The 24,529-nt window shown below is 39.6% G+C and overlaps 1 protein-coding gene across 2 annotated transcripts in view; it reads right to left on the reverse strand.

Annotated features, from left to right (window-relative positions):
* LAMA4 (laminin subunit alpha 4) overlaps positions 1 to 24,529 on the reverse strand; it is a 133,744-nt gene that overhangs the window by 88,553 nt on the left and 20,662 nt on the right. For both annotated transcript variants that reach the window (XM_069489006.1, XM_069489005.1), the window contains exons 2-3: positions 10,772 to 10,873; positions 4,568 to 4,692 (exon numbers count right to left, since the gene is read on the reverse strand). In XM_069489006.1, the coding sequence (XP_069345107.1) occupies positions 4,568 to 4,692; positions 10,772 to 10,873 (227 nt within the window). The remainder of the gene's footprint in view (positions 1 to 4,567; positions 4,693 to 10,771; positions 10,874 to 24,529) is intronic.

A 24,529-nucleotide genomic window follows, 5' to 3' on the forward strand; every position in this document is an offset into this window, starting at 1 on the left:
GATCAAGGTCACAAAGCGAGTACTCCAGCAAGGCATAGGACCCACCATACAAGGATTTTAGTCCATGTATCCCCTCTCTTTCTTCTCCTTCTTCCTTTTTTTTTTTTTTTTTTTAAGATAATAAAAATTAGGACACAGGACAGAAAAGTAATAAAAATATTGGTTCGGCAGGATAAATAACTCTCCTAATTATTAAGGCAGGGGAAATGGGGTTATGCTCTCCACAATTTGGAAAATTCTACATTGAAATATGAATTGTGCAGGGTGTAGGGGCGTGTGTGTGTGTGTGTGTGTTTGTGGAACATTTTCAAGACTTTTAAATTAGTTTTGGCTTAGGTACTGTACAGCCAATGGAGTGTGACCTGCTGCTCTCCGGTTCCTGCCTGCATCAGCAATTTTTCCCTAATGGTCTTCAGAGCAAAGCAAATGGAGAATGTGTTTGCTTTGTTTGAAGACATAAAATCAGTCAGAAAACAACACGTGTTTCTCAGTGAAAGGCAATGCCCACAATTTATTTTCTCTAACAGTTCGGTAAAAACATTCCAACAAAATTACATTTCTTCGACCTCCTAGCCTTTATGTTACTTGTTAGCCCACTTGAAGAATCACTGTCAGTTAAGAGTCCAGAACGCGAACAACCCCCCACGCATCTTTCTTTGAAAGTGTTCCACCCAGCAGCCCGCCCACGGCTTGAAGGATGAAACATCTGCCGGGGGCATCTGGAGTCGTCTGCCTGTAGCTGATGTCCTGCTGTTTCAAACAGATGACATTTTCCTTAATTGGAATGATTTCCATAGCTACTGGTAGAGATGGAGGATGTCTGGCCAACCTCAAAATAAGAACATGAGCTCTATGCAAACGGTCCCCAGGAACAACTGCAGACCGTTGGTCTCCGTGGTAGTGGCAGAATCTTGGAGGCAGTGCCAGCCCTCGAGGGCTCATTTTTGTTTTTCATCAGCATAAACTGTTTATGCTTTTCTTAAGGTAAACTCTGGTTTTGGCCAGGGAAATGCAAACACTGCATCCCTCTCAGCTCACTCTGACCGCCCCTTCAAGTGGAAGGGTGCCTTTTACTCTCAGAAAACCCTTAGAGAACTTAAAGAAAAATAGACTCTGTCTTTTGTTTGCTTGCTTAATTCTCTCAAGCATTATTTCCTAGCTTTCTGATGTGGCTATTGTAACTGGAAATCCAACTCCTGGGGCTGTAGGCTCAACTTCATGGATCTTTCAAAGTGTAATTCAGATTCCAAACTGGGGGCCTCTCTGAAAAGTCCTGGAACTTTTATTTTTATAAAAAGTAGCAATATGAATATTTAAAAGGAAAGCTGAAAGAGGCAATGGGGCATTTGGTTTTTGATAAGATATTTGATCAGTGTTTGAGATTAGTTAATTAAGTCAGTAATAAAGCCAGATTACAGGTTAGAATCTTAGGGCATCCAAGCAAATTTGTTCTGTTTTATGACCACAGACTAACCCCTCCTCCCCTTTTTGCTGCCAGTTCCCCAACTCCACCCCCAAAGGATTCAGGAAGTAGAGCTATTGCCAGGACAGACAAAAATCTGTAAAATCTCAGAGGTCTCTTACACCCTTAGCAATTCCTCCCTACTCCTACATACCGTTTACTTACAGGTGACAGATTTTTGGTTCGTTTTCATTTTCAGCAGGCTTTTCAACCTTACGTCTGTGCTATAGAGACTCAGTTGTCACATCTGTGAATATGTACCTAACTTCAGAGCGCATTCCCTAAGTCCCTTAACTGCTCCTTTGAACCCCGGATCCACTCACACCCGCAGAAAGAACAGGCACAATAATGGTGGTCCTTGATGCCTTTGGAAACTGTTTCCTCTTTCAGGACAGGAGAGTGACACCCAGTTGGCAACTTTCTCTTCATTCATTGAAAAGAGTTAGGCTCCAGAAGCATTTCTTTTTTAACTAACAAACTGGATTAATGTGGCTCAAAAGGTAAAGGATCATCTGCTCTTGGAGCTTCCAAAAATTGCTGTATTTTGACCTATTTTAATAAAGGCAAGACTTTTTGACTGTTTTATTCACTGTGTCACCAGTGACTATTACACCAGTGACTTATTACAGGACTGGCATGTAATAAGTACTCGAAAAATACCAGTTTTTATACTGGAATATAGTAAGTGCTCAATAAATATATGATTGCATGTAGACAAGGTCTCTCAGTACATAGGGAATGATATTCTGAAAGTCTCATATCTCAAGACGTTAATGTCAGATCATTTAGATAAGCAAGCCTTGTCATGTGAGTGGGGCAAAAATTGAACAACACACTTAGAAAGAACCATCTGAGATTGTCTTCCTAATTAATCTGTTACTACCTAAAAAACTATGTACAGCTTAAAGTTTATGAACTTTTTGTGAGTAGATGATGCTACACAGCATCTTTATATGGGAGATTGAGTGAAACTGGTTATTAGGAAGTTAGAGGTAAATATATTTAACAAACCATACCATGGCAAGAAAGAAATGTGCTTAACCATGTCAAATGTGGTTAAGACTAACGTTTGAGAGCAGAATATTAATGAATGATTGAAAATATTCCTAAATGAGGCAAAAAAAAAAATATCAGGACATACGTGAGTGAAAATAAAAGAACATTGTATTTTTTACCCTCACTCTTGGTACCATCCATTTTGCCCACATTACAATACTATTGGATGTGGAAAACCACAAAGCAAGGTCCAAGGCAGTTGAACACATCACAAGGTAGTAGGTGAAATGTCAGTCCATGCTGGTTTTCCCACTAAGAAAAAAAATTAGTGGGAAATCCGGTCAACATCTCTCTCTCTTTTCTCTTTATAAGTGTGTGAGTGTGGGAGCAGGTACTTAGGTGTTTTTTTTTTTAGTCATTTTATGTGCATGATTTAATTTAATCTTTACAATCGCTATCAATTACGTAAGTATTACATCCAAACACTTAGAACTGTGCCTGGCATAAGTAAGTAAGCTATAAATATTAGAAAAAATACAATGTTATATGTTCAATAAAGAAAACATCTACCTAACACCTTTCTATGGGGAATGCACCAACCCAAATGCACCACACATATTCTCCTAGTTCCATCTTCACAATCCTATGATACAGATTCTTAGTTCTTAGTTTGATTTGCTATACTAAGAAAAAAAATGAGATCCAGAGCTGGTAAAAGAATCAGGGATGGAGTCCAGATCTGAACCTAGTTTTCTTGACCCCAAATCTCCTGGAAAATGAAATATAGGGAGAAAGTAACTTGTCTAAGATCACACAGGTGTTATGTGTCAAAACAGGAATATGAACTTAGGTTTGCTGCTCTTTCCATTTGTGGTATAATAAAAAACACACATACAGTATTTAGTCTTTGTCCCTGGTTCCTGGCACAGAGCCCCTTTAATCCTTGGAATTTCCTGTGTGAAAACACTGCCTTTAGTTGTTTACAGGAAGCCTGTATCAATACTTGAGTTGGTGCTAATGAGGTGCTCCAATAGAGAGCACTGAGTCCCAGCACCCGCCCCAGCCCCACCTCTCCATAGCTTGTCATATGCATCACTTCCATTTTGCTGTTCCTGAGTTGTATCCTTTATAATAAATTAACAATCATAAGTTCAGCACTTTTCTGAGTTCTGTGAGTCATTTTAATGATTTATCCAACCTGAGGGAAGGGTTGAGAAGACGCTTAGAATTTGTAGTCTGCTGGGCAGAAGTGTGAGTAGCCTGGGACCCCGTTTTTTGGCTGGCATCTGAAGTGGGGGCAGTTTTGTGGAACTGATCCCAACCTATGGGGTCTGTGCTGACTCCACGAACTTAGTGTCAGAACCAAATTGATCGCAGGACATGCAGTTGGTGTAGAGAATTGGAGAACTGGTTGACGTTTGAAACACCGTATGTTGCTACACCATTTTACTTCTATACTCTATCATGTTTAGGCCAATAAAATGGCCATTCATGATTTGATTACTGGATTTATACATATTATATACCTGAAAAGAATTCCATTATTTCCATTAAGATGTATGTCTATTCTCTTTAACTTCTCACTCAGGTCAAACCATAGCCAGAAGTGAGAGTTTGTTTTCTTGTAAATCTTCTATGAGCCAATTGGCCTAAAGCATGTATGCTGTTTATCTGTGTTCTAATTCTGATTGAGAAGCATATTTGGCTGCCGCATATAGGGTAATGCCTATTTTGTGAGAGTTAGAAGAAACAGTACTGCTGAAAATACTATATTATAATGAGTCTTTTGGCATCACCATTTGTGCTCTCTCTAGGTCAGGAGATAGCCAAGAAAAGATGAGACTAGCCTTGTTTATAAAACTTGAAAGACTTCATTGACCCTATGATGCACTCCAATGTTTTGGGATAGAGTCATCACCTATACTGCAAGTGTTTAAGCTTCCCTGACAGTGTATTTAGACCAGAGAACTTTTCTATATGTTTTACAGTTTCATCTCAACATGAGGTATTCAGTTTTGACTATGGGAAAACCTCAGAACTCTGGATAGGGGAAAAAAGAAAAGAAAAAAGAATGATCATTAGATGAGACTGTCTTCCTTTGGGACTTACTTGGCCAGCTGGGGCAGGGGACAGGGGCAGGGCTGGCAGAACCGGGGTGCTCCCCTGATGGAATCTCCAATATAACCGTCCAGACATTTTTCACAGTGCTCTCCTGTCGTGTTCCGCTGGCAGTGCTAGGAGACAAAAGAGAGGAAAATAGACAAGGATGCAAAAGAAACTTTAAAGACAACAGATGTTGAAACCAAACAATACTTCAAGCCAAGGGGATGTCAGGGTTGACAGCATCGATGGTGTGGGCCAGTGCTAGAAAGAATGGACAAGTGGAGGATGGATTCCTTCTGGATGTCTGTGTGTGCACTAGCAGCCTGGGGACTCTTTAGGGTTTGTGTGCAGAGGAGATTTTACTCATTTCAATTCAGAATGATAAACAGAATGATCAAATCCTGGATGTTCCAGAAGCCTCAGCTTCCTGCCTTGGAATGAATGTGAAATGAAAAAATAAACAAAACAATCAATCAATCAATATCCTCTGGTGCTTATCCATGACAATAGGAACAATAAGGATTTCTGGGTTTGGAAGGAAAACCGTGTGTGAGGCTGTAGCATAAACAGGTAAGGTAGAAAGATAAACATTCTGCTAATGGATTGGTGTCTTGGACAGTGACACAAAAATAGTAAGCAGGTTTATTTGCATGATTTTTCCACTTGTAGTAAGGATAATAGGGAAAAAAAAAAAGCACAGGACAGGCTGATCCTTCTGCCTGGAATACCTTTTCATCATTTAAGGTCTGCAGCAGGCTTCAAAATCTCTGGCAAGTCCTCCCTGATTCTCCCTTCTGGAATCCCTCCCACTTTCCACCACCCACATTGTCATCTATTACCTATTCCCAGCCTCAGAGTCCCCTCCTCAACACTTTTAGCGCCGTATTGCTGTGAACTCGAATGGAGTAGTTAGTTACTCAGTAGCTGTGGAGCTGATGATTCATTTCTGCCAGGGGCAGTGATGCCAATGCACAGACAGCTTTCCTCTGCGGGATTGGACGAGATGGCACAAGGCAAAGCTATTAGCTCTGCGATATTTTCATCTCCACATTCATAAGCGTGTATGTGTATAAAGGTTGAATTGGGCTTTCAGTGAAAAATTATACTGTTATAATTAGAATACCACTGAAGAGGCACCCTCCTATTTGAGCAATTGCCTTAGTAACACAGATGTATGAAAGTTTCAGTGGAACTACCTTCTAAAAATGGTGCTCTGTGGAGGCATCATGGGGAAGGCAACATGAAGCAGCAGTAGGCTGAACTGTGGGCTCTTTATTTTTGTCTTTATGGTATATTTGAGATTCAGAATAAAATAATAGCGAGGCCATGCTCTACACATCTTACATGGATTGACTCATTTAATCCTCCCAATCTATCCCCCCCACTCCTTGACATATGAAGAAAGGAAAGCACAGAGAGCTTAAGTAAACAGCCCAGTGTCACACAGACAGTAGGCAGCAAAAGTGAGATTCAAAGTCAGGCACTCTGGCTCCAGAAGCAGTCTGTTAATTTCCAAACTACACTGCTTCTCCAATATTGTTGGAGAAAAGGCTCCTTTTCTAAACAGTCATAAGTTGACTGCATTAGAAGGTAGCAGACTATCTTACTAACACTTTGAACTTCAAATGAAATATAATACATTAGTCAAAAGGGAGGAACCCTAATATGGGCAACTATTTATAGCTATCTTGGTTGAACAACCTTCAGGGTTTTGTCTGAGTCTTTACTGGACAGATGAAGCCCATCTGAGCATTGGGTATGAACAATATTTGGTCTCTGATTAGAATTATGTTAGCAGAATAAAGTTTAGGGGCTAGTTCAGACTACTTGACAGATCAATGAGAAACTGAAAAATGAAGTATAATATGCAGACAACAAGATGTTAACATATTTCCCTCACAGTTCTTAATACTGTGTCTTGTTCTAAGCTTTCAGGAAATATTTGTTGGCAAAAAAAAAAAAAAAAAGAAGGAAAAGAGAAAAGAATGAATTAATGAATTAGTGTCTAGAGCAAATAAAGGAAATTAAGATGCACTCAAAGCTAGCTCAAAGTTGGTGGCAATCTCCCATCCCAGGGAAAACCAGTGAGCCTTACCCAACTACCCTGACCTGAGCCACAGCAGTCCGGCAGGGCTGCTTGTAGACTGGGGTCAAATTTTTCTGAGTCCTTATTGGACAGATGAAGTCCATCTGCGCAGAAGAAAATAGGCCCATTGTAAGATGTTAGGCCATTCTTTGTGCCTGAAATGACTATTAAGCTGCAAAAATGAACTAATTCCCAATTCTGTCCCCTTATGGCTTGATAGAAGCTTTGGATTCTTTGTCAGGGCGTTAATTCTGCCATGGCAGCCACAGGGCGCAATTACCCTCAAGGGCAAAGCACCAAATCTCTCCCAACCTCTAAATGCTCAGAGTGCAAGTAGTAACTTTCCTTATCCGCCTTTTTTAAGCGGTTTGCTGTGAAATTCCCTAAAAGACATCAATGCACATCCTGGGAGATGGGCACAGAGAGTACTGAGGGCAAGGAGAAAAGGTCCCCAGCTCTGCCATTCTCTGGCTGGTCCACTATGAACAAGTCACTTGACCTTCCTGGGTCTCTGTCCCCTTGTCTGTAAAATGAAGATTTAGACTAACTGGCCTGTCAGTTTCTTCTAGCTCTGAAAATCTTTTACTCTGAGATTGCAAAATGTCCTTTTGCCTACTGTGCTCTGCCATTAGAAAAACAGAAAACAAAAATGACAACAATAAATAAGTATGTTGTTGGGGGGAAAAGTTTAATTTTTAATAAGACTTAGCCCACTTAAAATTGGAATACGCATTCTGAATCTTTGGCCAGTGGTTAAGAAAGCTGCATCTAGAGGATCATTGCAGATAAGTGTTAGCCATGACATTTGGACACCAGCTGTGTCTCCTCCATGTGAGAAATGATGTCTCTCACCTACTTGGTCACAGCACCAGCATACAATGCAGGGAGAGGGCCCCAAAGGATCAGGTTAGCCTTCGTGTGTTTGTCAGCATGCTGAAATTAGAGATGTAATAGTTTTGCTTTTCTGAATAGGGTTTTAATTAGGTTTTGAGATTAACAAAAAATCCATTAGCCTTCAATATGCTGGATTACTTCTCTTCTTCATTGTGCATAGGGTGGGCTAGAAGTTCATTTGGATGAGCCCTGTGTAGAGGCAAACTTCAGATCAGATTTGCTCCATTCTAGTTCTGGTCGCTGGGCTCCTGGCTTTCTCCTAATGACTAAGCACCAGTTTTTCAGATAGTAACTGCCCTTAGTTAGGTCCCCTTCTTGGTTCTTTGTGTTTAGTTTCTTGATCTGGTATTATCTGTGACCAGGCATTCCTGCCACCAGCCACCTGTCTGTTTCTACCTGCTTCTTCCCCTCAATCCCTATCTTGTGCCTCCTTCTGGAACCTTCCTAGGGGGCCGGCCATATGCATGGCAATAGCCTGACCTTTGGGGCCCCTCTTAGCTGACCCAGCAGAGAACCCTGTCCACTGCACTCCAGTTCTGATAAGCTGCAAAGTGGTCCATTGGAAAGACACCCACTATGTATTAGATTCCTATGCTGTTTTTCACTTGGTCACCTTTTTGTATTTGAAAGATTAGTGTTCCACAAGTGAAGAAATTGCTTTGCTTGTATGATGTATCTAAAATGGTAGTTAATTTGTCTACTCCATATTTTGTTGCTTTATTCAGTTTAGCTCAGCTTAGTTCAAATGGCTTAGTTAAAATCAGTCTGTAAATTATAATGTCAAATTGACATTGGAATTGGAATTGGAATTGAGGAAGAATTTGAAGCAGTTCAGGGTGGACGAGGCAGATACACAGATTTTATAAGCCTTCAAAATAGAGGCCAAATAAGATAAAATGGACTGAAAGAAGGCCTTTTATATTTGGGTGCTTATGGGAGATGGGAGAAATGAGTTAAGTCAGGTGACCTGTAAGAACTGATTAAAAGGCCAGTGACCGCAGGAAGCTACCAGGAAACGCTGGCGTTGGAGCCTCTGCTTCCCTAATGAGAGCTGAGAATGAGCAATGGGGTGGGGGCTAAAGAACCTGGGTGTGCTCCATCAGTAGGCTGGGGCAGAGATGCCAAAGCAAACAGAAAAAAAATGAGTTTGCTTCCAGTATGACACCACAGACTTAACATATTTGCCAGCTAAGTGACAAAATAGTCTTTCTACATTTGCAAGCCTTTTTTGTTCCCTCATTTACATTTAATTAAATGCAAATTATATCTTTTTTTCTTTCTACATTAAATGTATAAGAATATTTCTATACGTGTAGCTCTGGGGGATGGGATTGTAGGTGATTCTTACTTTGCATTTCAAACGCAGTATCTCTATATATTTTTTGTTTGTTGATTTTCTTACGCTGAGCATATATTACTTAAATCCAGGGAAAAAAGATATTTCCCTCTAGACATGGCAGGATAGGGGAACAACAGTTCAGATGATTAGAATGGCTATTTCTTTTTGTTTTTATTTTCTGTCTTGGACCAAAGTAATTGTAGGAAGATTGGCAACTTCTCTGAGTGTGCAGGTAAATGTTTACACCCTAGCCCATTCCCAAACATTTATTAGAACCTCGTATGTCCCAGGAACTGGGAAAGAGTCGCATGATGACTGTCCCTTGCAGAAGCTCATTTCTGGGTCAGAGATAAAACCATGATTGCTCCTATTCTGACCACGTCACTGTGGAAAGGAGTGGCTTAGTCATGGCCCTCCATAGGCAATGGGACTGGCAGGTGGGACTTATTTCCCCCTTATCGACTGCCTAACTAACAGCAGCCGAGGGGACTGACAGTCCCTTTGCCTTATATTTTAATAAACCAGATAACAAACAGCCTTAACTGGTCAAATTATCAGAGATGTACATTATTAGTTCAAGTGTATCCATGGGATTTTTTTCCCTAAATGTCACTGGGATTAAAATAACAGGAAACCGGAGATGGAAGCATTAGAAAAGGGTAGACTTTGGCAGCTGCAGATGCCTACACCGCTACAGAGGACATCCTGGATGCAGTGGTTATTTAAGAAGATGGGGGAAGGGGAAAACAGAAATATCAGGACTAAACAAACACTACAAAGAGATAGAAATGCTTAGTATTTTGCCACTTAGTTCTCTGTCCCTAGAAAAATGGCAAATTCTAGGTTTAAAATAAATGAAAACATTCTAATTTGCATCTTAATGTAATGTGTGAGTAAAATAGCATCTTCATGTTGTGAAGTGGCCTTAGAGGCCACTTATAATCAAAATTATCTGTTTAATAGGGACAACTATGCTAATTTTGAGTATATTTAAATAAGTATTCTTATAGTGTATGCAAAAATACTCTTGTAGTTTAGGAAAGCCTCTATTGCTAGATAGGAACTTGGAGAATGGAATTTTTCTGCTGTATTATATAGCTCATGAACGAACACACAGTTTTAGAACACAAGTTTCTAAAAATGCCCGCTATGACTTCTACCGAAGCCACTTCTGGTAAATATTTCAATATCCATTTTCACTAAGTTGTCAGTCCACTCACTGAAAATAGGAAATATGTAGCAAGTACTTTTCTGCTAGAAGGCTTCTCAATCTCCTTCATAAGTCTCTGTACGCTTCACTGAAGAACAGTCTATTGGAGAATTCATTTAGTTAAGGGGAAAAAAAGTCTCCTGGGGACTTGAACACAGACTTACAAAGACCACAAGGCCAAAGATTTCATTTTCATTACCTATTTGGTTCAAACTTAAATTTTTTTAAAAATTAATTTTGATCTATAGACCTGATTACCTTAAGCTCTAAACTAGGCTATGCAACAACTGTTTTATTCTCCTGGTTTACGTGGCATGAAGCCAAACATATGGCAAACTATATGATTACAGAGGAATTTGGATGGATGTTTTCCTCCTGTGTGTATTATTTTCAGTCCCATCGCACTGGGCCACAGCAGGGAACCAGCTGCTGAGGGTGGCGAGGCAGGAATCTCCCGGAGCTCATGCACATTCATGCCTATGCCTTGGTGGCCACTTAAAATCAGAAGTAGTTTACACGGTATGTTTTACAGGGAAAGCTGAAGGGTGGGGAAAAAAGAGAGCTTGATTGGCAGTTTGCTCTGATGTAGCTCAAACATCCAGGAGGAATATTTTATTTTTTTCACCCAAGAGACAAAGGCCCAGAGAAGAATGTGGAGAGTGGCAGGTGCCCCTGACTTACCACGCAGGATCCAGAGCCATCCAGACACTCGTTGGCGTTGCCGTTGCAGTCACAAGGCTCACACTCTCCCGATGGGGCACGGAAGAATCCAGCGCCACATTGCTGTAACAGACACATAAGGAGCATCTTAATTATTGAATAGATCCTTTGGGTCAATGTTTTCTGCGAAGAATAAGAGAAGATGATTATTAAACGATCTAAACATTTCTAAAATGATCATACTGAATGAGACATACAAAACATACTAAAACGTACTGTTTATACTACCATTCAGTGATAGGTGATGTATGTATCATTTTCTTTGTTACATGTTTTTTTTTCCCCTCTTCTTTTCAGGAGACTAGGAACACCCTTAACACTATCCCATCATTTTAAGGAAGAATAAGAAGTTATTAGGTAAGAGCAAGGGAGAAGGAAATTTTGTAACGCTTTCTTCCAATACAATACAAAACAAAACAAACAAATAAAACCAACATTGAGAATTAGTCAGGATGAGGAATTGCACTGTGTTCCCTATAAATAAAGACTTCTGGTTTCAGAAATTATTGGTAATGGTATAATAACTTAGAGCTGAGTCTTTCACAAAGTTGGCCTCTTAAAAAATTGTATTTCTTCAGATGCTAACATATTAAAGGCAAGAGTAAGAAAGTGAATGAGTTCTTACACTTGTCAGATCCTGTGTGGGTGCCGTTCATATATGTATTTCTGTTATCTTCATAACTCTGGGAGGAACACATTGCTTTCCTTCATTTTAGTGATCAGATAATGAGACTCAGAGATGTTAGGTGGCTTTTGGGGATGTTAAACTACCCACGATGCACCGGTCGACCTGCACAATCATGAACTGCCCTCCCCCAGTGTCGCCAGTGTCGCCAGTGGAGAAACACTGTGTGATTATTTCTAGTTTATGCGATTGAACTATGGATATATATTTGATATTTCTTTGGAATGTCTCAGCAATGCAGGCAAAAAATGGCATTATAGGCCTGGAAGTCTACTCCCTGCCCGTCAGATAGGCTTACATCTAAAGAATTCCAGACAGATAACAATCTGCTTTGTTTCCACAGACTTACAGAGAACCGAGATTTCACATCACTCCCCCCCATAGACCCATTGTAGTTTGTACTGCTCTGGCTACCAGGAAATTTTTCATTATATCTGGCTGGAGTCCCTCTGACTGCTATGCAAACCCATTTCCTCTTGGTTTTTTTCTCTGTAAAGAAAGAATCACTAGACACCATTCACAGTATAAAAACACCATCAATTTAGACTCAAAGACTAAAATTTAATATATTCCATTTGGAGGAAGTTTAAGAGAGAATAATGACATTTGTCCATGAAGAAAAGGCAAAGAGATTTCATCTTTCCAAGTTAGAGATATAAAGCTGTGAGGGGACCAATTTATAATTTATAATGGAGTGTCTGTGGTTTATAGTAAGCCTTTATCTTAGTTTCCTCTAGGGAACAAAAGAGGGGCAAAGGCATTAAGACTTCAGCAGGAAGCATTCTATTTATACCATTTAATTTCACATGTTTTTTTGGTTTTTGTCTCAAAGTAAAACACCCATATTTTCATTGTGAGGCAGTACACAAATAGGCATCTCTATCTCTACGTTGGTATCTGTAACATACCTATACTGATACAGATATGGATATAGCTATGGATATATGAACTTATATGTATCTCAGAAACAAGACTGACAAAGCAATAATTACTATGTGTGACGTACCTTAAACTTCTCTCTTTTATTTAAAAATATATACTGGTCACAAGCCATAAAATCGATCAGATGACCCATGAATATGTTGCAACCGGCAGTTTGATATTACTGCAGGGCTTCAATTATAAGAGGAGTGGGTAAGAGTAGTGAGGGTCTAAATGTTAGTTATCTCAGTAGCCTCCTAAACAGTGGTTTCTGAGTTCTCTAACTGACTGTATTACAGTCCTCTGGGGAGCTTCTGATTCAGTGAGGCCAAAGGATCTGCATTTAGAAAAAAATAAATTTTGTATTTTAGAGTAACTTTAGATTTGCAGAAAAATTGTAAAGGGTCTGCATTTTTAACAGTTCCTAGAGATTCTAACATTCATCAGGTTTGGAAGGCATCTCTCACAGTGCCCATATGTTAATTGCTCAATGAACACTTGGTGATTTGAATGGCTTGGACCAGGATAGCAAATCTGAGGCACATGTGCTATTGAAAACCAGTGGCATATGCTGATAACCCATCCATCACTCTCTGCTGGGGCTGGATTTGGTCTCAAATCTTTCTCAACAGTCCAGCAGCCACTGCCTAGATTGGATTATATGGACAATGAAATCTTTTTGTTGTGCCAGGTTCAGGAGGAGAGTCACTCATTAACCATGTACCCACTTCCCAGGTTAAGGCTATGACCTTGGGTGAAGGGTAACTTGGCTCCAGTGTACTGTGGGAGATGGGAAGGAAAAAGGGGCAGGAATAGGACTGTGTTGAGCAGTCATTTGGCTCCCTTCCAAGAGGATGGGGGACATGGAAATCTGGTAAATTCCTTTGCTGCTAGTATCTGCAAAAATTATATTTTCCAAGTCATCTGTCTAGAGGCCCTGGGTATGGGGAACTTCTGATGCCACTGATAGATCACATGTATGGACACCTTGGGCCTTGTGTTGTAGAACTTCAGAGGGTTCTCTGTAATGGAGTTGTTATGTGGTTCAAGAGAAGTTTGACTATCCTGAAGGAAGAGCTGTTTAAGGTTATTTCTTTCATATGGAAATATTTCATCATGGCTCCAGAGAGTCTTGTTATTTTTTTTAACTGAATCTTTTCTTGCAATTCCATAGGAACTGGTAAAATTGATCTTTTTATCATATTAAAAGGCAGATATTTTCAAGAATAAAAGCAGAGCTATATTGTTTTGCTCCTGATTAAAAATGTTTTTTCATAGTAATTCTAGCACCTGTGTTGTTTAGTGGCTTGTGAAAGCTGAATGATCTTCCCACAAATTAAATAGTGTCTGTCTATTTTCTTTTGGAAGATTCTCCACAATTTACCAAACAAAGATGGTGTTTGTATGTGTATATGTTCAAGAGAGCAAGAGAAAAGCCTTATATTTTTAGATGCCACATTAAACCCCCTTTTGAACATGAGAAGACTGTCCTATAGAAGACAACTGTAAAAACACATGGGTGGGAAATCTTAGCATTCAGAAGATCTGTACCTTCTGGGATGGGGCCATGGCCTTTAAAAAATTGATAGTAATAACAAGGATAATGATGATGATGATATAGTTACCATCAATGTCATACAACTTTGTAAGAGGTTCAGAATGATTCAAATCTTGCTCTTTTTTTCACTATAACTTGCTGCCCCTCATAATTAAATGCATACATAAAGTTTATTTATTTAATTGAACATTTAATTAATTGAACGTGAATATCTACCATGTTTAAGTCTCTGTGTCAGTCATGTTGCATAATGCTCTCATCTAACCCCGCAATAGCCCTGTGAGGTAGAGTCTCCTGTTGTCATTTTACTGATGAGGATTTTATGGCTTATGGGGATTTATTACTCAGACCAAGTAGCACAGATAAGAGATGGTGAACCCAGGATTTATATCTTTTGTTTTTCTTTCACAGTTCAGCTCTTAACCATCTGGTATACCTTTACTATTTTCAACCCAACGTTTCTTGTGGACTTTTAGGTTATTTCCAAATTTTTGCTGTTATTAACATTCCAAAGCAGGCTGAAATGGATAAAAACATAAAATATCTCCTTTAAACATCAGAAAAAAATCTTTAATAATACACACAATGCCTAAAAACATATAGTTATTAATATATAAAAACCATTGGATGGGAATATTTACTTTTTAAACAATTTACTTTAGCCAGATTGTCATTTTGATCAATTACTTCCATTTGTAGACCTTCACAGCTCTCTGTTATTAAGCGGCTCTATTACTGCAGCCTGCCTCCCGCTCTGCCATTAAGACTGAATTAATCAATACCATTTACTTCTGCCTTTGCAGAATAAGCATGAAAATTCCCATTTGCTTACTTTGTTATGATTAGTATGAGGTCCAGCTTGGAGTAAACATTGATGTATTTGTACTTGTCTTATTGTACATTAGAAATTAGAACTAGATGGAACTTTAGGAGGAAATTATTGTGGTGTTTCAGCATGGGCCATTTATATTTAAAGGAACTGGGATGGCAGTATACATTCTTATCATTGCAGAAAGCATTATTTCTAGAACTTTATCATTTAGTCACAATATTGATTATTTCATAAGATATAGTAATAATGAATTAAGATTGTTTTTTAATAAAGAGGATGATATTTATACAACTGATCATTTTTGTCCTCATTTGAAGAAGTCCCCTTGAGAGCACTGGACTCATATCAATAGTACTGTCAGTAGACAGAACATTTTTTTGTTTTGAGACAGGGTCTTGCTCTGTCACCTGGACTAGAGTGCAGTGGTGTGATCACAGCTCACTGCAACCTCAAACTCCCAGGCTCAAGTGATCCTCCTGCCTCAGCCACCTGAGTAGCTGGGAATATAGGCACATACCACCAGGCCTGGCTAATTTTTCTATTTTTTTGTAGAGACAGGGGTGTCTCTCTTGCTCAGACTTGTCTCAAACTCCTGGTTTCAAGTGATCCTCCCACCTTGGCCTCCCAAAGTGCTGGGATTATAGGTGTGAGCCACCTCACCCGGCCCAGAACATTTTTTGAATTTTCTTAAAATGTTTAAATCATGTTCTTTTGAAGGATAGTCCAGTCTGCATCATTTGGGTGTGGCAAACTGTTGAAAGTCATTTGGAGTTACTACACAAAGTGAGTACCAAATAAAATTTTAGGCTAAAAATTTTCATAAAAATCTCACTGTTTCCCAAATACTGTCACAGAGGAGCTAATTACTTAACCATATGTCACTACTTTTGCATAGACACCGAATCTCTCTGAGAGCTTTAGACTTTCTGTTGAAAAGTCTGATTTACTAAATAACTTAAATGCTCTAATAGCATTCTCTAGGAACCTAAGGTCCCCAATTACTCATTAAAACAAAACCATAATGGAAAAAATTGATAAAATTTAGGAAAAGCCTGAAGTTGCCATCCTGAGGTCTCTGAGTAGGTACTTATGCCCTGAAAAGAATCAGACCCTAATCTCCAGCTCTACCAAATTATAATAAATTACTTATAACAAAATTTCATTACAAAGAACTCACTCTACACCCCTGGGTGCCTATTCTAATAGGATCCAATTTATAATTGGAATAGATAATTGTATTGTGTCTTCAACTAAGGATCTACAAACATTTTACAACTATTGACTCAACTCATCTTGCTTTCTGAATTAAACTTTTAGAATTTTGATTCACCAACTTTTGCTTTAATTTCCTGAGGCTTAAAACAGAAAGCGTAATACAAAAGCAATAACCTTCTAAATTCATTCACTGGTGTCCAGAGTCATTGCTACCTTCTAAATTAGTATTCTTTAAATTTAACAGCCCACATTAAATAATCTTTTTGCTTAGGTGTTTGTATGTATATAATGAATCCACTTTTCTCTTGTTTCCAGGCAACAATGATTTTACCTCTAGTTTTCGTTTTAGTTGAGTTTTGTTTTTTGTTTTGGTAAATGACAAAGATCACCTTAAGATAGAATTTCATGCTCACTTGGGAGCTAAAGCTGTGTGCCCTTACTCAGAGTCTATGGGTTCTGCACCATGCTGACTTCAATCTGCTTAAAAGTTGGGCAGATCTAAGAATCAGACAATATTCAATGATCTTCTAGTGGGGACCAACACGATTTAATCTGTTTAAAAATATTATTAGCTTTTGCTAGGGAGGAAATGACTTCTGAGAACATATGAATTTATTAAATGAGTAGACATCTCACAGGCCATTTTTTTCTGTGTATAAAAAAATAAAAGGTAAAATATATGAGTTGGAAAGCAATCTTAAATTAAGGTATTGCTAACTTTGGCTCTAGATTTTTTCAGGTAAGGCTTAACAAGCCCTGATTTTTCAAATGTAAACCTATAATCAAAGTACCAAAATGAGTTAAATGCATTATGCAATGTGTTGCAGTTACCAACAAGTTGGTTTCTTGATTGATTTTACTTGAATCTGGAGAGAATTACCCATGTATCCTCCCTTGGGTATCTCTAAGCTCTTGTTTGCGTAATTGAAATTCCCCACATTTTAATAGGCAAAGTTAACGTTTAGATTTTGACAGTGATTTCACCATAGCTCGATTAGGAAAGTGGTTTCAACATTCCTCAGAGGTTTTATCCAGTTCAAAGGTATTTCTTCTTATGACTGGCATAAAAAAGCTAGGACAACAGCTAAACACAGACTATGGTTCTGGTCTCTCCTAGTTGGTTCTCAGAGCTACCTTTGTGCTTACTGCTTAGGACCTGTGTCTGCCATGCTTTGTCCAGCTTACAAAACACTCCGGCTCTCAATTTAATCACCAATGAAACAGGCCATTGAGGCCATTACTCAGGTCCTGAGGAATTCCGAGGAGCACAGAGCTGTCCTGACCACTCTTAAGCCATTTCCTTTAATTTCGTAAAGAGTGGCGGGTTATCACAATATTGACATCACATTTGTGAGGCTATTCGTCAGCACTCCTCATGGGCTTCATGGGTGCAAACCAATACTCCACCCACAGATCCCGAATAACTGTCCCTGAACTCCGTTCATCAAATGTTTATTTGGACTGTAGACACCAACAGACTTGGAGTGTGTTGAATTACTTAGTAGGCTTGCTAATAAATAGCCCTCTTTATTTGTATAATTAAAAGGAACAAGAGCACTCATAACCCTTAAAGCGATACAGATTTTCCTTTGGAAATATTGGGTCTGGGCACGATTATATTTATTAATACTGATGAACATCTCTTTAATTTTTCTCTTTGAAAATTACTTAAAATAATTTTTAAGTAACTTAAAATAATATTTATGGTAACAATTGCCACTTATATAACATAATGAGGCGTCAGTGGCGCCTTTTCTCCTTCAATTTTTCTTGAAATAAATCTCCTGCTAACATCTGGCTTTCTGCTCTGGGTTTTCCTCACATTGCCTCCTGCAACTGGCTTGTTCTTTTCACTCCTCGCCTTCCAAGCTATGGTTACACAACACAGCCTTTGCCAGATCTTTTTTTTAATATCTGAAAACTGACTCAGTTTTATTTAATTTACTGGGGCAAATGCCATGGACACATTTCCAAGAAAGGAAGAGACACGGACCACAAGGGCCAGCTATCAGAACAGCAGACAGGAATGACTTCAGAACTACAAGCATTTAGGGGATTTTGATATGATTCCTTAGCCACTTAGAAGCAATCAATGTTGTGAGATGACAGGTATCTCTGTTATCTCCATCTGGATTTCTATGAATAATAACAACAAATATTTATTGACAGATACCAGCTATGGAGCTAAGCGCTTTTTATGGATGGTCTGATTTGATCGTTACCATTTAATGGCTCACTGTCTTGCAAATATCTGCCTAAATTACCTGTTCTTTTTACAAGAAATTCGGAGTTAGAATTGTCTGTAAATGACAATGACTTCTCTTCAGTGTACTCAGGGAAGGCAGTGATGCTTTTCACCAGTGTTCGCTGCTAGTAGATGGACCTGCTTCTGTCTCTAGGCACCCTGTGTACTTCAATACTGCCCTCACCTTGGCTCATTCAAGATGCAAAGCAGAAAGTGACTGGCAGGAAAAAGTCTTTCCTTGTGCTCTCGCTCACAGGTTCTCGCGTCACTGAGAAGTGCTACCGCGAAATAGTAGGAAAGGAGAAATGCATTCCAAACTTCTATTGCACATACTTACTCTCAGCAGCTGAGCCGGTTTCTTTCAAGGAGAACATAGAGGCTGTTGGGTAGAAAAATCTCATGCTATCTCTTTTCTCCGTCTCAAAATTCCTCTCTGTCCTGACCCACGCTCATGTCCTCTGCTCATCTCAGAAGAGGCAGTGCTCTGCCTCATGGGAAAGGTGAGCCCTCTATCTGAGACCCACACGTCTATGGCTTTTGGCCCCTGCTCTGTCCTCGAGCCCCCTCCCTCACATACCATCTGTGTCTTCACACCCATAGGGCTGAGGGGAGGCAAAGAGGACAGTTGGGTGCTGTGTCCTGTGTTAGATGAGCCTTGCTTCTTCCCCTGGGCTCAGATTCCAAGAACATTTTTCCTGGCTCTGCCTCCCCTTCGTCTCCTCCTTTCTTGTCTGATCTTCAGTGAGAACTCCATCACACTGGCTCTGCTTCCTTCACACCAACCCACGCCTCTGCCATCTGGCTCTGCCTCCATTGCACCCTGAAACTGCCCCAACAGAGATGTCCAGTGAGGGCTTTGTGGCTTTGCTTTTCCAATTTTACTTGTTCTCATTCCAGTTCTTGACATTGGTGAAATTTTCTCTGTGAAGTTCTCTCTTCTATTGGTTTCCAGGACAACTCTCTCTTCTGGTTTTTCTTCTGCCCATCTTTCTTTCTCAGTTGGTGTTCTCCCGGGTAATCTTGTCCCGCTTTTCTCTCTACACGCTCTCGTGGATGATGCCATCCTCTCCCATAATTTCATCCTCCATTTATACTCTGGTGACTCCTAAATCTTGCTCCAAATCCCTGATCTCACTCTTTCATGCCACCCTCTTGTTTCTAAGCGCATATTAGATAGACAAGCCCATCCCCAGTTCTGTAGGCACATGGAATTCAATATGTTCCACGTTGGTTTTATAGTAGCCTCTCCCATATCCATTTTTCTCCTTATATCTCAGTTAATGATAAAGATTATAGAGCATAAAAAGAAAAAGTAATGAATTAATACTTTTAAATTACATTAATGTATTTTGTATTAATGTAATTTTTTGGAGTTCTTCCAAGAGAGTGAACTGTGCAAGGAGCAGAGAATGGTTTGCATATAGAATGACAAAATTTAAGTCAATTTCCATCTCTTCCTTTTCACAATCACTGTGCTATTGTTGTTGATTTTGAATCTGTATTTTAAATGCAGGTATATGGAATACCACAGAGATTTGAGTCTCCAGTCAGAAGTGATCTCACATAATTCTGCACTGTTATAAATTTACTCTCTAAATTAAACCTGTGTTGGGGCAGACTATAGGCCTAGAAGTTCTCCCAGTTAATTTCTGGATAAAATACAATGTTTATTAAAGATTAAGTAATTGTAATGTGCTAATTTGAAGCTTACATATTTGTTGTATTATTAAAACTCAACAGTAACCACAGCAACTGCTTAGAACTAAACAACAAAAGACTTCTCAGGGAGGAGAATTTTGTCATTGACATTGTTTAGAATTGCTGGCACAGGGTGATAATAAAATGCAGACTGAGTTTTAGTAAGTTTGATTATTGTTTTTAAATTCTCTACACACAGCGCACCCCCTTGCCTCCACCCCGGTCAGGCTGTTCCCACCTCCTGCTGCCCTTTGTACGCTGTTGCCTCACGGAGTTGACATTCTACCTCCGAAATATTCCAAAATACCAAAGTGATTCCCTCCTTGTTTAGTTCAGGATCTTGGTGTTTCTTTCTCCTGGATTATAATAATGACCTCTACTCTACTCTCTCCATTGCTAGGCTTTCTTCCTTCCAGTACATTCTTTATTACCAGAATTAATTTAAAAACTCCTTATCATACTGCTGTTCTGTTTTGAACCTCCCAGTGGCTCTTCATTCATTGACTACATGAGTAAATAAAATTCCTTAGTATGAAATACAAGGCTTCACTTTTGTAATCCACTCCAACCTATCTCTTTAGGGTCCGCCTTAGCTCCCTCTGCTCTAGTTAACCCTCTGCCCCGCCCCGCCATATATACCATACTCTTGTCCACCTTTGCCTTTGCACGTACTTTCACAGAAGCCTGGCATGTCTTTCTTCCCTCCATCACCTGGGAACTCTTTCCCAAGTCTTTCAGACTCAGTTGCTCATGGCACTTTGCACATACCTCATTAGAGCACATGGAACATGATGTTACAGTTTTTAATTTACACTCCTGTCTCCCTGAAATCACCCTGACCTTCTTGAGAACAGGGATAGTGTCTTACTCATCTTTGTATCCTCATCAGTTATCACAGTGATTAGCAAATAGCAAGTAGATGCTGAAAATATATTAGTGGAAAAATGTGTTTGAATCTCTAAAGAATGACCCAAGTGATGGTGGATTGTGCAAATGCTTTGGAGAGCAATTTGGCAAATCTCACAGTTGAAGAGATCTTCAATCATGAATGAATCTTTCAAATATAATATTGAGGAAAAAAATCCAGTTGCAGAAGAGAAATAATATGGTATTTCTATTGCATTTTAAAACATGCAAAATAATACTATGCCATCCATGTGTAGGGATACACATATATAAAGTATGAAGAAATGAATGGGAATCTAAGAAATGAGGCCAGTTTTAAGGGGAAAGGAAGGGTATGAGGTTGAGAAAGGATACCTATGCTTCAACTGTATTGGCAATATTTTATTTCTTAAGCTACGTTGAGGGTGTGCAAATTCTCATGAAAGAATGAAAGGAAGTAATGCAAAAAGAAAAAAAGAATAAAGGGAAACAAAAGATCTTACATAGGTTGGCAGGATATTGGATTTCCATGTCTACACCTGGTGAGATCTCTAAAACAGCATCTCTAGGAAGTGACTAATGTGGTCCTGACAATAGATTTAGATGCTTGTGTATAATTTCCCTAACTTCCTGGTTATTCAATTTATGTACCATTATCATTATACACAGTTAAAAAATAAGCATAAGAACATTCCTTTCTTAATTTGTCCTTCCTTTGTTTTTCATCTTATAGCTAGGAGCTACCTCATCCCACGTGGCAGCCTTTCACATGTCTATCTCTGTCTCCGTTAAAGCACACATCAGCTTTCAGGTTCTTCTGAAATGTTTGAATGGCTACTTGATTTGATTTCCACTAATGATTTCATTCCAGCAGTAAAGCTGTGCGTCCCCGGTTACCTGTACAACCTGGAGAGCTTTCAGGGTGCTTGTTTATGCTAGTTGGGCCTCATTAATTTAAGGGAGAGGTAAAATATTCTCAGGATAGTGCACAATACTCCCATTTTCCAATTGACTGAGAAACTACAATATTAAAACCCAAGTAAGAGGGATTACAGGCCAGTTTTCTATTTTAAGAAGGGAGTTGTGTCTCAAACTCGGAGAGTGCTGCCTCTTTAGGGATCAAGTCAGCCAATAATGGGGGCCTCATCCAGCACTGGCCTTAGACCGGCAGAACATGAAAAGAGTGACCTGCAAGCTCAAGCCTAAGGTTGTCCTCTCCGGCTGGCCTGGAGCTGAACTGGGGGAAGCAGGAAAAGATCGTGCAATAATTCAAAGCACACGAAGTTGAGTTGTGGAATTTAAGATTATGTTCTTGTAGTGTGCTAATTTTGGGGGGTATAATCTCTTCTCCATTATTGTTTTTTACATGAAGATAAAATATTTTATGAATTTAAATAGCTGATTGAAGTAGATGCTTTTGGAAAAGGTTTCTCCAGATGAAAGAAAAAGGAAAAAGCCATGAATTTCTGGAGGGGGCTTATCATTAATGCAGTCAGTCAGTTAGGGGCCCAGCAGGAAACAGAATTCACCTCAGGAGGTTCAAATGAAGAGAAAGAAGAGAATCAAATGATGGATAGTTGCAGAACGTGGGCAGGTTAAGAGAGCAAGGGATGGAGAAGCCACAGAGGCTAGAAACAGCAGAATTTGTAAGGATCCTAGGGCCCAAGGGGTAAAGAAAGCTTGTTACCCTAAACCAGGGAAAGCCTGAGCTGTGTGCAGGAGAGATTGCCAGTGGGGGCTCCCTTCCTGGAGGCTAAAACTTCTCTGCCCAAAATACAGTGCTTGAGGCAGAGGGGGAGCAGAGCAGAATAGCCGGAACTCTTGCTTTTCTTACTCCCCTCCCGCTATGCAAGTGGCAGTCTGCCTGCTGCAGCCTTGGGGTAAGCCTCTGGAGGCAGGGGCAGATCTGAGAGCTGGGGTGGTGGGGAGCAGGTGCAGAGTAACCAGCACACCCTCATTCCCAGGGTGTGGCGGGAGAAGGCAAGCAGAAACAGGAAAGACTTGACCTGCACATTCTTCAATGGTCCAGCAGATGTGTGAAATGACTTCTGATTGACTTTCTCAGCTAGTCCAAGGTCAAGACTCTTTCCAATAATCAAGTTGTCCTTACTAAATTTTCACAGGCTCATTACAAAATGTTAATTTACCAATTAAGATGGTTTTAAGCCCTAAAATAAAAGCAAAGTCAGCTTTTGTTAGAAAAATATTAAATGTGACATCAGAAATCACTGGGGCTACATGGAGCCAGCGAGAAATAAGTCAAAGATTTAGGATTATTGATATCCAGCTTTTCAATCCTGTCTTCCTCATGCATTGCCCCATGCCTGGCCTCCCTTGTTGGTGGAGAGCAGTGCATCTCCTAGTGTTTTGCCTCTTGGATAGCTCTGCTCTTCAGCCATCCTCAGGCACAAGTCTCTGAAAACAGCCCAAACCACAACACCACCCATTATCTCCTCCAACATCTTGAACCGCAACTTTACATTTCATAAAGATTTAATTAACTCTTGGGAGATAATTGTTCTTTGTTGTAGTAGAAAGGCCTTTTTAGCTGTAATTATTCTAAACATTAATTTGGTGGTGACAACAGAATTTTAAGTGGTCCCATTAGGGGCCAGAGTTAGGAAACAGCATGGATGCAAATGTTTCTTACAAGATGTATTTCTGGAATAGCTAGGAAAGGACTGAAAAGAGCTAACAAATTGAATTCTATCCATCTGGGACTGAAATTGCACTATCTAAAGATGGATTGCACTTCGCATATTTGGATTCTTCTATCATAAATTATAACTATCTGAGAAATGTGACATTTTTCCCCCTATTCAGTTGGGGGAGCATATTTTCAGAGAACCAAAATAGATAAGGGTTTGTATTCAAAGATGGGACCCATTTCAACTAATCAATTTCGATAGGTTTCTCAACGTAATTGCAGTGAATTAATGGTAAAATGAGGAAATTAAGAGCATTTTGTAGGTAGGGAAAAAATTCCTTTCGAAAGGTTTGTCCTTTTTTTTCTCATTTTTCTAACCTCTGTATAAATCCTTTTCCCCCAAGGAACATGCACATTCAGGTGCTACTTCTTTAGCATTTACACCCCAAATTGCCAGGATGTGATAAAAATCTATTCTTTGGCATTTTAAGAAATGTCGAGGTGTATATCCATGCTCAAGTCTCCACCTGTCCACCAGGCAGCTGGCAGTCATTCAGTAAATACTCGGTGAGTGAATGAGTGAATTACTCCTCCAAATATGCTTGCATTTAGGATTACCCCCAGCCTCTAGACCTCACTGGTTTACCTTCCATGGACGTTGATGTGACAGACTGCAATCTGTTCCCTCCAGTAGACATAATTCCCTATAGCCACGTTTTCTGGGACAACCTGAAGCAGTGAAAAGCCTGAGATCATTCCAGTTCCAGCTCTACCACTGAGTGACCTTGCCCGGGGTTATTTAACTTTAGGCCTTAGTTTCCCTTTCTGAAAAAAATGGGAATGCTCACCTTATTGTCTTCTAGAGTGGTTGTGAGGATCAACTAATATTGTGTATTTAATGTCCAATATAAGGGCATAAGAAGGGGTCAGTAACAATTAGTTTCCTCTCTTCCTTTTGGACTTCTCTGTGCTGGGGTTATCTGTTTTACCTGGTAGCTCCTTATGGCACAATGGCACATGGCTCAGCAGTGAC

The sequence above is a fragment of the Eulemur rufifrons genome, chromosome 15 (assembly GCF_041146395.1).
Source record: "Eulemur rufifrons isolate Redbay chromosome 15, OSU_ERuf_1, whole genome shotgun sequence".
In the NCBI taxonomy this organism is placed as follows: domain Eukaryota; kingdom Metazoa; phylum Chordata; class Mammalia; order Primates; family Lemuridae; genus Eulemur; species Eulemur rufifrons.